The sequence below is a fragment of the Echinops telfairi genome, unplaced genomic scaffold (assembly GCF_000313985.2).
Source record: "Echinops telfairi isolate 266 unplaced genomic scaffold, ASM31398v2 ScPeMD7_23;HRSCAF=83, whole genome shotgun sequence".
NCBI lineage: Eukaryota > Metazoa > Chordata > Mammalia > Afrosoricida > Tenrecidae > Echinops > Echinops telfairi.
In genome coordinates this window covers 60,617,423-60,631,345 of record NW_022103920.1, presented here as the reverse complement: position 1 = coordinate 60,631,345, position 13,923 = coordinate 60,617,423, and the positions used below count along the sequence as shown (strand labels likewise).

The following is a 13,923-nucleotide window of genomic DNA, read 5'->3' as shown; positions in this document are numbered from 1 at the left end:
GAGGGGGCCCGGGGGTATTCCTAGCTAGAAATATTTGTAATATACCTCTCATTGCATTTACAGCTTATAGACTACTTAGAATTCTACTGTTTCAAGATTCCAAGTGTTCATTTCAATAGTTTAAGATTAAAATATTCAAGATAAACTATCAATATTCTAATAAAAGGTTCATACTCTAGTTTTATAAAAAAATTATAGTTGAGGTTTCTGGGGGACTCTCAAAGATAGCAAACTGAGGCTTTCAAAATACTCATATGTTTAGAAATTCTCACCCTTTTAGCCCTGAGACCTAAGGAACTTCTGTGCTTGGCATTTTTGCAGATACTAATCTATAGGCTCCATATCAAAATCTTTAACCTACTTTATAAGCTAGATCTACAAATCCCCTTACAGCATATCTAACTGTACGGCCAATGTATGTTTTATTTGGAAGAACGGAACTGAACTCGTTTTTTATCTGATATTTCGTTAGGGTTATATGATCCTGTTTTACAAAACAACTCTAAATAGTTTGTTTTATAAAAAATATCAATGAAAACATTTAATTATGCAGTTCCCGTTCATACTTACCCTAAAATAGCTTTCGGTCAACCAACTTGCATATATTGTGTATGTACTATGTGACTTGAATAAAGCTTAGAGTATAAGAGGTATATAATTTAAAAAAACCATAAAATATATTCTATATATTTTAAAGAATGTGTTTTCTTCATTTAAGTCCCATCTCATGTACAACATAAAACAGTTTTCAAACACTGGCTAACAATTTCAAACAAGTTATGCATTTAAGAAAATATATATCTTAAGAGTGACTTATTTGAGTGGTCTCCCAAGACACACTTGGTCTCTGTTTGCCTAGAGAAGGAAATGGATGGCAGGTCTAACTGCCTTCTTTGCCCTAACAATAGAAGAAATGAACGCTACCTGGCTACCATTACTGATTGTTTTGATCAAGGACCCAACACTTGGATTCTGATGAAAGGAAGAAAATTATAGAACAGACTGGATCCACTCACTCTTAGGGAGCCTCCAAATCTGTGGCCCAGCAATAATCTCCAAATTCTGACCCAAAAATTATTCTAGGAAGTCATCTCTAAATTAAACAATAGTTTAGCTCAATTAATAGAGAACATTTGCTTTAAGCACTGAATTCTCTTAAAGCATTATCTATGTTAGATGAATTTGATAATAGCAACTCTAAGTCACAGATGTGGACCTTACTGGACAGAGGGTCTATGTTAACGTTGGTCCAATAGTATGGTTAATAATGAGCATGTGAAATTTGTAGAGCGTGAAGATACCATGTGATTGATGTATGTCGCCAATGGCATTGAAAAGTGCACGTGTGGAAATTATTGAATAGTTGTATGTTTTGTTGCATATATATTTTTGAAATAGGCAGTGACTCATAATAAATTAAGCTGTATTTCCTCCCTCCCACAACTTCTCTCTTCAGAGTATACTAAATCTCTCATTCATTTCTCTCACCTAAGTTAGGAAAAGCAACATTATTTCTAGATCTATCTTTACATAGAATAACTACACATAATTATTATATCAATAAAATAAATATTTACAACCTTGGTATAGTGATGACAGCTATAACCATTTAGATATCATATTGTCCATCTACTGAGAGATCAAAGAATTCTTACAGTTTCTCTGCTTGATTCAGGAAGATGTAATCCATCCAAAGATTCCATGATGGTTTCTTGAGCAATTAATTTGGAAACACTGAATATTTTAACATTTGATTTAGAATTTCTGGTGCTACTATTCAAAATACTGACTGCAGCTTCATTGTAAGCATCTATCTTCTCATTAGTGAGCATTTTTCTATTTTCACTTAATATCTCTTCATAAACAGGATCTGTGCATGAAACATATTTTTAACAACGCATGTTAAAAATTCCCATTGGTAGCAACTATTGACTATGCAAGTTCAACGAAACCCAAGTCATATTTTGTCTTTAAAGTCCAGATGGTTCCAGGCATCTAATGATTCATTTTTACATTAAGCTGGTTTTGATTTGCAATAGATTTCCTATCTTATATTAAAATTTAAGCTTATGTTTTAATCAATTTTAATTAAATCAACAACAATATTTAAAGAAATTTTATTCCTCCTCTCTCTTGGGTACAAAGACTTAAGAGAAACAGTTTTATAATCTGTCTTCAGAGTTTAAAACTCTGAATTCTCAGTTATGCTACGTTAAATAAAACTGCAGATGACTGTCGAAGAATAGAAACCAATCTTTTTTTCTCTTGCTTAATCCTGTAAACTTTAGTCACCTAATTCCCCGCCCACTCCCCCACCCCCACTGCTGAGTCAATACCAACTCAAGGTGACTTTAAGACAGAAGAGAACTGTCCCATTGACTTTCCAAGGCAGTCCATCTTTAGGAGAGCAGACTGCTTCAGTCTCATGTTTCTCCTATGAAGCAGTCGATGGGTTTAAACCACCAACCTTTTGGTTAGCTGTCCAAACCCACTGCTCAACCAGTGTGTTATGAGGTAATATTATTGAGGTGCATGGTCTGTCTGTTCCCATATCAGTTGCTCTAAGCTATTTAAATGTAACTGTTCTCTTTTTACTAGCAGAGAGAGTAATCATGAGTTTGCATATAAAACAGGACTTTTGGGACACTTTTGGGACATTCTGGTATTGCTCTCAACTTGACATTCAATGGGACATAATCATCAGAGTTTCTTACAAACAACATGGAAAAAATAACTCCAAAGCAAGGAATTTCATATTCTGTTCCCAAAAACTCACTGCCATTGAGTCAATTCTGACTCATAGCAACCCTAGGGCAGGGTAGAACTGCCCCTGTGGGTTTTCAGGACTATAAATCTTTAGGAGAGTACATAGTTTTATCTTTCTCCCAAAGAGCAATTGGTTTTGAACTGCTGACCTTGTAGTTAGCCCAGTTTGGAATAATGGCCAGTCAATACATTCTTAAAATGAGTTGACCTAATATGTACATCCTCTTAAAGAATTTAGTTACCAAGTATATATCTAAATGGTGAAAACATAAATACTTGGTCAATTCCAAAGTATATTTATTTCTAGTGATTATAATATTATGAAACAGACTTATTAATAATGTGTCTATATATTTCCTTAGGAATCACAGTATGTAGAATCTGTAAGAAATAAATATCAGATGGAAACATTTCATTTGCCTTTAGGACTCTCCATTATATATTCTGTAGTCATTCTGCCTGCTGAAGCTCCTTAGAGTACAATTTTTATTTGTTTACTTTTAACTTATTGTACTTATTAGTCTATCTGTTCCCTAAATTCATAATAAAGAAAGTGAATAACTCAAAGTTCATTTTAATTTTGCAATCCTATTTCAAAATGTATACTGACAAAGGAGTTATTTTGCTTCTTTGAAACAGGAGATAATCAAAACCCCGGCCTCTAAATATATATGAAATGACATTTTTTCATTACTTATTTCTTACCTTGTAAGACCCAATAAACAGCACTACTCCTGGCCAATTTTTCTAACAGTGGTGCTATGGAAGTAATGTTCATTTTATATTGGGAAAGTGCTTCACTGCTACCATTGTGAATCTTGATGGACCACTAAGGATAAGTAAAAATTATGAAGGAATTCAGTATTTATTACATAAAAATAAAAAATATATACTCTAACAGATAATTACAAAAATAATTAATTGTCCGCTCTATTCAGTAGTACAACAAAATTTGGTTAAAGACGATCAATGATTTTCAAGAAATTCAGGTAAGTAAAAAAATATTGCTACGAGGGTTCCTGCATGCATTGGTCAGTTTAGTCTGACAAAAACAGGTTTAAACGTGTCTCCGTGACCAGGAAGTAGATGGGTGCAGACAAGTCCACTCAGTAAGACACTTGTCTTTAGTCTTGGTATGGTATCTCCAAAAAGCAACCAGGCCAATCAAAGCAGTGGCATCAGAGGGGATTCTGCTGGGCCAGTGAAATTCCAAGCTGCTCAGAAGGTCATGGCAACTAATTGGGGGGAGTCCTAAAAGGTAATCAAGAAACAAAGCTTTTCTTTAAGGACACAAAATGCGCACAGGGACTTGTGAGGAAGTTTTAAGAAAACAGGAAACTGCATTAGTGAGGGAAAAGGGCAGGAAAGTTGTTATCAGGGAATTTTTCTCCATCCCAACAATGTACTTGTTCATGCTCATAGGGTATCCTGAGAATGTTGTTGGGAAATCTTACCCCATCCACACTGCAGTCTCTGATCTTGCCTAATTCAGGCTTCTTTTTGCTTCCAAAACTCAATGAATACTTAAAAGGAACACAATTCGAGTGCTTTGAGGATTCCACAAATGTTTTAATGTGTTTTCATGGAAAGGTTAGAGAGATGGAAATACCATCTACAGAAGTATATAGACCTAGATGGAGGTATGGTGAAAAGCAATAGCTTCACATTTTGACATTTTTTTGGTTTAATAAAGGCTTTAGGCTTTTATGGCAATACTTTTTGACTTACATATGAGGGCAGAAAAAGCTGTTACAAAATTATATTTTCAAATGCTGACCATTTAAGAAAAGCCCAATTTAGAGATAGATACTAATATTTAATAATATATTTCATAAAGCCATTCATATCTCTAAATAGTCATCAGTCCAATTAAATACAATAGGAATGAAAATATATGTAATCAAAATATGCTTTTAGCATATCCTTAATATGAAATGAAAATCATTATATGACTACAGTTAGTAACTTACTGTGGCAGCTCCAGCTACAATTACATGAGGCTTTGCAACAGAATCCTATAGCGGGAAAAATAATGTAATATCCAGTTAAGGGAGTTAATACAATCAACATCATTTCTTTTTATTTTTTAAAAATGTATCTTTCAAGTGTGTTTTAATTTTCCAGTATTTCTTCTTATACCTTGTTATAACAAGATAGGCATGCAGGACCTAAAACCTTCCATGATTATAAAGGATGGCCTGAGAAGTCTCTGCAGAGACGATAATTTTATTGCTGTACATCCCTCCTTGGTATTCCATTAAAACTGCTCTCAGGTCAATGAATAGACTCTGGGTGGCCAAATTCCTAAGCTTCATTCTACTGTATGTAGTGGCTAAAATGATTCTACAGACTATTCACGTTTTAAAAGTCTACCCTCTCTATACGATATTACAATCCTTCCTCTCCTGCTTAGCTTCTAGGCTTTTCCAGCCCCTTGCAGGAATCTTTTTGAACATTCCATTCCCCAGGAACTCTTCTCTTGAATCCCTAATTCCCTCATCTAGTCAAACTTCAGAAGCACCTCCATCCATACTCAAGACTCCTAAAATCCACCTAAGCAACTCAGACTTCTTAATGACTTCCTTAAGAGTAAATATAAATGATCTGTTTCTTCACAATTCAGCCTGGTGTCCCACCACTACACAACTATCTCACTCTTCTTCTGTTTAAAATCTTCAATGGTTCTTAACTACTCACAGAGTAAGTCTTACCCAATGGTGTTATTTTTAGGTGAAACCCCCTAAGAATGTATAATAATTTGTTTTTATAGAAATTGGTAAAATGAAAAATCCAACTTATGCTCTTCCCCCCAGTGAAGCCTAAGACATGACCTACCAAAACCAAACACAAAGGAACACTGAAGTCTAGCCTAAGACACGGTACAACTGTAGATCTTCCAGCATCTTCACACGCTGTTTCCTTTGAGCGGACCAGCTCCTTTTACTCTACTTGGCATTTAGGACTTGTCACACAGCTTGCTTAATTACTTCTGTCACTCACCTAGATGCTTTTCGAAGGGAGGAGCTCTGTCATGTTAGCCAGTAGAGTAAGGCAGATGATTTATAGAGTTGGGTTGACTAACAATCTCATTAAGAGTCACCTAAATTCAACTTTCCTTTTATGTGTTTTAAGATTTTTCTAGTCAGTCAATGAGTATCTTTTCTACCCACAGTCCTGGAAATGCTTTCTCCCTAATAAAGCATACTTAGACTGTCGCCTTATGTTCTCCACACCCAACCACCATTAAACGGCTTTGACACATGGTCCTTTCGTAGTTCCCTCTGCTCGTCTGTATTGCCTTTCAGCTCACCACACCATTCTTCATCAATAAGTCATTATTTACTAGACTTAGGTTGCAAATTCTTCAGAGTTAAGGTGGTGACTAATCTCATCCCACATTTCTAATACTCAGTGCAAAGCTAATATAAAACTCAAAAACAAACTCATCGCCATTGAGTCAATTCTGACTCATGGTGACCCCATAGGGCAGGGTAGAACAGCCCCGTTGGCTTCGGAGACTGTAACTCTTTAGAGGGTTACAAAGCTTCACCTTTCTCCTGTGGAAGGGCTAGTAGTTTTGAACTGCTGACCTTGCGGACCGCAGCCCAGCTACCAGCCCTAAGCGTAGAGAAGGATGTAGACAAGGCCAGGACAAGCTATTATCAGTAAGAGGCCTGAGACAGGGCATTTAAGAGGTGTCTGGAACCAATGGGACCCCATATAGGTTGACTGGGACCTATCCAGCCCCTTATGTTTCCTTAACACCTCCTTCAGGATACCAAGGTAAAGGTGGGGTCAGTAGGTGTGTGGACAATGACAGCTTTGGTTTAAAGGCAGGTCAGGAGCAGAGGATGGGTCCAGGCTGTCAAGGCCTCAGCGAAAGCTCTGGATTGTCAATTCCCACAGGGACATGTGTGTAGATGGGGCAGGCCGGCTCAGGAGAGCTGGGGGGATCCTTGGGTCACGGACTGGTGGGGGACCCATTCAGCAGTGTGCAACTCTCTACCCCACTGCAACACCAAGTCTTCCTTCCCACTGACAGGGAGTCCCCTGATCACAACACAAAGCCACCAATGGTGCTGTGGGGTCTTTTAAGGGCCTGATCCAGGCCACTTATCCTGAACATACAGTGAAGGCAGGGGCCCAAGGATGGGCAGAGTGGTGGTGTTTAGGGCACCCTTGCTCTAGAAAATTGAACGGCCCTCCCTTGTGGGCAATGGTGGGGACAAGGTTCTCTTGAATGACGTGGAGGAAGTGAACAAAGCAGTGGCCTAACTGGATGTTCACAATGCAAGGGAGGCAATGTGGTAAATAGCTTAGCCTCCATTTTCACGTATCACTAGTTTTAACATAGCAACCTCATCCTGGGAACTGAACATCGATAAGTGAGGAGTGGATGTATGTGAAGACTAATTTACCAAGTTCAATTCGATAAGTTTTCTGCATGATTGCTTTTTGAAACCAAACATTTTCTCAAAAAATAGTTGACTAGGTTCCCAGAGAATTTTACAAAAGCCTATTTAATGTATTTGCAGTATATTTAGTACTAAAAAAAACAGCAAAGAAAAACACCACAACACAAGGAATTAAGCAACGTCAACAGAGTTGACCCTTGTTTTATGTAACTATCTCTGGTAGGAAATGCAGATTTAATTAAAGGACTAACAAGGAGCTTATGGAGATTACTAGTGAGATTCTAAAGTGAACTTATGAGAACCTATGGGTGCCCTTTATTTCTAATTTATCTCCAAACATTACAAGTTCATAAAGCTTACCATCTGGGTCACAAATATAATGATGAGGGAAGAAAACAGGCTATTGAAAAAAGGGGAGGGGGGTAGTGGAGAGAGAGACAAGTATTTTATGAAGTATCTGTGCGGACGTTCAAAGGGAAAAGACCTGCTCGATGGAATGTGCACACATGCTATATAAAGCCTGCCTGAGCTGCAGCACTGACAGAACATTTGAAGTCTGGAGCAAGCATAACATGTTTTAGGGGTAGATGGTAGGAGTTCGGAAGAGATGGTGGATTAACGGTTTCTTCACTATCAAGTGACAGAATCCGTCTAGCACAGCATAGTTGCTATCAGGGAAGGTGGGTCTGAAGTACAGTATGAAAGACTACGACAGATGAGTAAGGGGAAGAACATAATGGATGCTCAGGGTTTCTGATAAGCTCACTGGTCCAAATCTGACAGGCTTTTCTGTATTTTCAAATACAGACCTCAGTCCACACTTTGATACACCGTTTCATAGAACCATTAACTTCTGGGTGCCACAGAAAATCCTAAAAGAGAAATTGTAGAAAAACTGTCAAAGGCACTGTCATATCCAGCATTGATACCATATATAATAAATACCCATAATAAATAAATCTCTTAAAGAGTACATAAAAATAAAATATTACCTTGTCTAAGATACCTCCATCTCCCTCCCTTTGCAATTTGGCAAGTCTCACCAGAGTTCTTGCATTCATATTTGCCTTATTCTAACTCATCTCTAAAGTTGCACTGGAATAATCATTCAGAATTTGAATCAGATCTTGCCACATCTTCGCTTAAATATCCAAGGGCTCTCAACTGTCCTCAAATAAAGTCCCAAATCCCGAGAACTGCTAACTAAAAAGGTGCAGGATGTGGTCTCTGGAACTTTCTCCCTCGCTCTCCATCTGTCTGCATCACTTTCAGTCTGCTTCTAGAATGTTCTATGTGCTCCTTTTCCTCTAGGCCTTTTATCTCCTGTTCCTTTTGCCTACAATGGTCTTAAATTCTTCCACTGGGTCTTAGGAACCCTACGAATCTTTGAAGGCTCAGTTAAAATATCGCTTCTTCAAGGGGAAAGATTACACTCTAAGTGATCCTAAGACCCATTTTACTTTTCCCATCCCGATCACACTTACAGAGAACTATAGTTATGTGCAAGCTCCATTACGTCAAGGACATTCCTGTCTTGATCCTCTCTGTATTCACAGTGTCTAAAGAAATTCCAGGGATAGGAACTCAACAAATTCACAGATATTCTTTCATGGCTATTAATCATGAACATAATTCCAGTGATTAGGAATCAAAAATATTTACGAATATCCTTTTATGCCTATTAATCCTGAGCAGAATTAACAGCCATAAGAGAATATCTATGAATATTTTTGAATTCTTAGTCACTGGAATTTCTCTAGAGACTGTGACTACAGAGGTATCAAGGCCCATGAAGAAGAAATATAACATCAGGATGAGAGGAAGGCTTATTAACCTGCGATGTACATAGATGGCACAAACTTGCTTGCTGTAATCTGCATGGTCAGTAGTTTGAAACCACGAGGGAGAAAGACTGGACTTTCAACTCCTATAAATAGTTACAGTCTCGGAAACCCACAGAGGGTCACTATGAGTCAGCATTGACTTGATGGCTGTGAAGTTATTATATTTATTTACATTTTTGGTCATCATGCATGTGACTAAGGGAACCCAAAGAAGAATTGCCAATGCATTTGTATTGAGGTGCTGAGTAAGAATACTGAAAGTATCATGGACTGCTCAAAGGACAAACAAATCTGTCTTGAAATAAGTACAGCCAGAGCACTCCTTAGAGGCAAGGCTAGTAAGACTTCGTGTTACATACTTGGGACATAATATCAGGAGAGACCAATCCCTGGTAAAGTGGAAGGGCAGCATAAAAGAGGAAGGTCCTTACTGAGATATAGCGCCACTGTGTCTGTTACAATGGGCTCAAGCATAGAACAACTGTGAGGATGGCGCAGGGCTGGGCAGTGTTTTGTTCTGTGTTGCATAGTCGCTATGGGTCAGAACCAACTCGATGGCACCTAACATCAACAAGTAATCTTGATCTCATACTAGTTTCAAATGAACATATAAGATTATTCTTTACCTGGATAAAAAAACTGAATCACTGAATTTTCTATTTTATTATAATACAGCTCACTTAAAAAAAAGTTGTTACAGTATCTTACTATTCTTATGCACACTCAATACACTGAGGTAAGTTTACGTTATATGTTCAAATTAACCGATGAATATAATTTCTGTGTTAGAGTATTTAGCTTGCTATTAGATGAACTTACCACTTTAACTGATGCAATTTTGTCTTCAAAATGAATGTTTTCATGCTGCCATAAAAAGGAGATAAACATTGATGTACAGGTTAATTTTAGATAACGAATTATTTTAGCAGCTTTTCTTGATTTACTTTTATGCCCCAAATATCAACTATATATAGGTAACATGAAGAGGAAAAGGTCGCCATGGAATGCCACAAACAAGTGACATCAGATCAGCTGTTTCTATATGATTTTCAAGAAGATATGTCAATCTGTCTATTCAAGTAGTCTTCTAACAGTTCATGGGAAAAGAACATTATGAAAAAATGGCCTAGATTTCCAACAATAATTTTGCATCAAAGTCAACTCCTCTTAGCTTGTTAGAACGTGTTTGAACAAGCTCTCATTGGAGGCCGAGGAAAGTGAAACATCCTCTTGAGGAGTTCCTATTACAGCACCAAGAATTTTGCGCAGGGAGAGCTTTACCAGAGTCCTCCATCAGGACTGTGCTCCGTTTATTCCTCCCACCAAACATGGGCAATGTTGCGAATTTCAATGGGAATTCATTAGGCATCTAAGCCATTGAGGCAGAATGCCAGGGGCCATATAGCTGAGAAGCTGAGGACCAAGGGAGGCTTGTCTGTTACCTGAGGAGAGGTATTGCTATGGACCAATTACTGTATCTTTCTTAGACACAGCAGACCAGGGAGAGACTTGGTTTCTGGCTGTGCTGTAAACCAATGACTACATCCTTACTGTTTCTTGCTACTGTCTTGTAATCTGCTAATTTCTCTAACCAACCCCTTCAATTCTGAGTATTGTCTGAGAGTTCTGTGTGACCATTGCAATGAATTTTCAAACCCAGCATAGAAAGAGTGCTATGAAGGACTAGTTAGTGCCAGGATAGAGAGAGATAGATGAGGTGAAAGAATGTCTTACCTGTGTCTCATAGCAATAGGGAAGCCAGAGGAGGTCAGATATGGCCCCCATATCGTTTATTACACTCCAAATCCTCTCTAGGGTCACTATGAGTTGGAGTCCAGTTGATGGAAGTGAATAGATACCATTTTAGGGGGCTTGGTGGCATAACAGGTTAAGCATTTGGCTGCTAACCAAAAGGTCCACAGTTCAAACCTCTCTGAGAGAAAGGTGAAGCTGCTTGCTCACGTAAGCCTTGACAGTCTCGCACACCCTGTGGAACAAACCTGCTTTGACCTACCAGATTACTATGAGTTAAAATCAACTCAAGAGCAGTGGGTTTAGATACCATTTATGGAAATTATATTTTAAGAGGACCAATAAGGATTTGAAAATTTCACCTACTATTCAAGGAAATTTTACTTCGTTGAGGTTTAAAATTAATACTAGGTCATTAAATTAATTAAAGCATTCAAGTTGGACAGGAAATTGGCTTCTTCCTGATTATTTGTACCTCCACTTCAATCTGGAATATTATTCTGGAAAGATTTCTGGTTTTTTTTAATACTTAATTATAAAACTGATGCCAAAGCCAAATTTTTAAAGTTTACTAAAGCATTTTACTTTAAATTTTGATAATTCATACTCTTTTGTATATTTTATGTGTATAAATACAAATAACTGACTTTTCTGTTCACTTTTTTTTTTCTGTTCACTTTTATGTGTATAAATATAAATGGGTTACACATTGGCAGACTGCAATAGAGCTTAATTACTAAAATACTTGGTTGACGAAAACTTAAGTCTACAGAGTGTACACTAACTCAATTTGGAATCTTGACATAAATTCAAACACCATGTGAGTTCTTTATGCATGCGGAACATTAAACCAGCAGTGTGCCTACGTTTGACAAATTTGTAATGTATTCCAGCTTAAATTTTGAGTACCCCAGTCTGCAATGGGCTATGGATTGCAGTGATAATCCAAATTCCATTTGCAGTCTCCAAAGAGATTAAGCCTCCACAGGATTTTTTCTGATCACAAACCAAGGATGTAGATAACCTTGCTCCCAGGCAGAATGCCTAGAAAAGATCCCCAACCCCTCTCCAGCCACGCCCCTCTCTTAGGGGTTTGTCTGGGTGTCCTCGATGAAGGTATCCATATCTCAAATGTAACTTAATGAAAACATTAAGTCCTAAAAGAGAGATGACCCCGAGACACAAACACATCGTCCCGATAGGGACATTAGCACAAGGTCAGAAGGGCATCCAAGGATTAGGGTCAGGACACTAGTTCAATAAGACATGGAACTAAGGAAACTGTCACAAATTCATGACTGGTGGCAGATCAGTTGGTTAGCTTCTAGAAAAAGCACCCTAAAAAGGGAATGGGCCCATTTACCTTATTTCCTTCTTCTTTGAATTGAGGATTAATTATTTTTACAAAAGAATAGAATAATTGACGAATTCTAGAGTCTCCAATGAATGCAATATATTTATCTAGGAGGCAGCTCTTTGCTTCACTGAAACAAAAAAAAGAAACCGACATTAAAATAAATAAAATCATTATATTGGCATTTCAAAAAACAGTTTGTGAAGAAAACTGAACAGGATGGTTAACTTGAATTCTTATCTTAGATTATTGTCCTGGGGGGCGGGCACAGTTTAACTCACAAAAGCAGATGAGAACCCAGTTAAGGAGAACCCAGTTAGAACCACATGCTTTAGAAATGTGACCAAATGTACTTAATCTAGAAATGAGGGCGTTAACTAGCTCTCAATAACACCCCCAGTTAATTTGTTTTTACGGTGCCCTCTAACTGTACTCAACCCATTATTTTAAGCAATCCCCAGAATAACTTTATGAGCCAGGTCTCCAAGTCCCAGCACACCATTTCACGGTTAGGCTATTGTGTGGGGTGGGGTTGCCTCTCACCAGAGTAGCCCGAGGCTGATGAGTGGACTAGATGGCGGCGGGTGGGTAGAAATTCTGTCCGTACGTTTTTTTAGGTAGCAGTCTTCATCTAGATCCAACCTCAATCCTAATCTCAGCACCTTTATAATCCCACATAGAGGATTTTCTCCACTGGCCTGCTAATTGTGATTATTCGCTCCCCGGAGCATATGGTGACGCACGGCAACCCTGAGTGCAGGGTGAGGCTGCTCTTGCAGGTCTTTCAGAAATGTGACCATTAAAAAGCAGATGGCCAGGCCTGTCTTTCAAGGTGCCCATGAGGTAGATTCGAACCAACAACCTTTCAATTATTAGTCAAGTACTTTACTATCTGAGTCGCCTACTAGGTATTAAGACTCAACCTAGAAGAGAGAAAAGCAAGCAAAAACCAACCACAGAAACCTTACTTGATTTTGTATCTATGCATCATACAACTGTGAGGTTGCCAAACTCTCTCTCCAAGAAACCTGCCACTGGAAAGGAGGTATTCGCAGGAATCATTGCCTGTAATAAACAAAAGTGTGGTACACAATATTATAACAGTATTTTATTATGTTGGCTTTCTTGACCCAGGGAACTCTGATGTCTCGGTGCATAAATACTGAAAGTACAGTTACGCTAAATACAACATGAAAGTGAAAATGCTGAATTACCTTGTTGGTAGAAAACAAAGTATGAATTATTACCTATTTGGATAAAATATGTAATTTTTTATTTCAAATAATTTTAATAACATATTTCTAAATAAATTAAAAACAATTAGTTCCTAATACCTTCCAAATATTAAAAACTAATTCTAGTTCTAAAAAAAATATTAAGCTACATAAATAACCAAATAAGAAAAAAGACCATGGGAGCACATGAAATTATTTTCCTGTAAGCAGCATACCTCCTGCATTCTTTATAATGGTCATTTAGTATACACCTATTAAAAATATAGTTAACTGTTTAAAATTAAGATGAAATTTCTATATTTACAGCATTTCTACCTCCTTAAACACATCTATTAAACCATGGGAAAAGCTAGTAACATCTCTTTTTTTAAAAAGTTATGAGACTGTTAAGTAACTAGGCATGAATACTACAGGGTGTCCTCTTCTTTTTCCACTCCTTTTTGTGGTGGAGGAGAGGGCATTCATGGAATGAATCAAGCTCACCAAACTCACTGCCATCAATTCAATTCTGACTCACAGCAATCCTACAGGACAAGGCAGAACTGCTCCTGCAGGTT

The 13,923-nt window shown here is 37.6% G+C and overlaps 1 protein-coding gene across 3 annotated transcripts in view; it reads right to left on the bottom strand.

Moving 5' to 3' along the window:
* CASD1 (CAS1 domain containing 1) overlaps window positions 1–13,265 on the bottom strand; it is a 34,701-nt gene extending 21,436 nt beyond the window's left edge. Inside the window, exons 1-7 of one of the 3 annotated variants that reach the window (XM_045288704.1) lie at window positions 13,100–13,265; window positions 12,141–12,261; window positions 9,845–9,889; window positions 7,991–8,053; window positions 4,737–4,781; window positions 3,472–3,595; window positions 1,656–1,870 (exon numbers count right to left, since the gene is read on the bottom strand). In XM_045288704.1, the coding sequence (XP_045144639.1) occupies window positions 1,656–1,870; window positions 3,472–3,595; window positions 4,737–4,781; window positions 7,991–8,053; window positions 9,845–9,889; window positions 12,141–12,261; window positions 13,100–13,122 (636 nt within the window). In that variant the 5' untranslated portion in view covers window positions 13,123–13,265. The remainder of the gene's footprint in view (window positions 1–1,655; window positions 1,871–3,471; window positions 3,596–4,736; window positions 4,782–7,990; window positions 8,054–9,844; window positions 9,890–12,140; window positions 12,262–13,099) is intronic. The other 2 variants (XM_045288705.1, XM_030885171.2) reach the window with 2 other exon arrangements.
* Window positions 13,266–13,923: the final 658 nt, after the last annotated feature.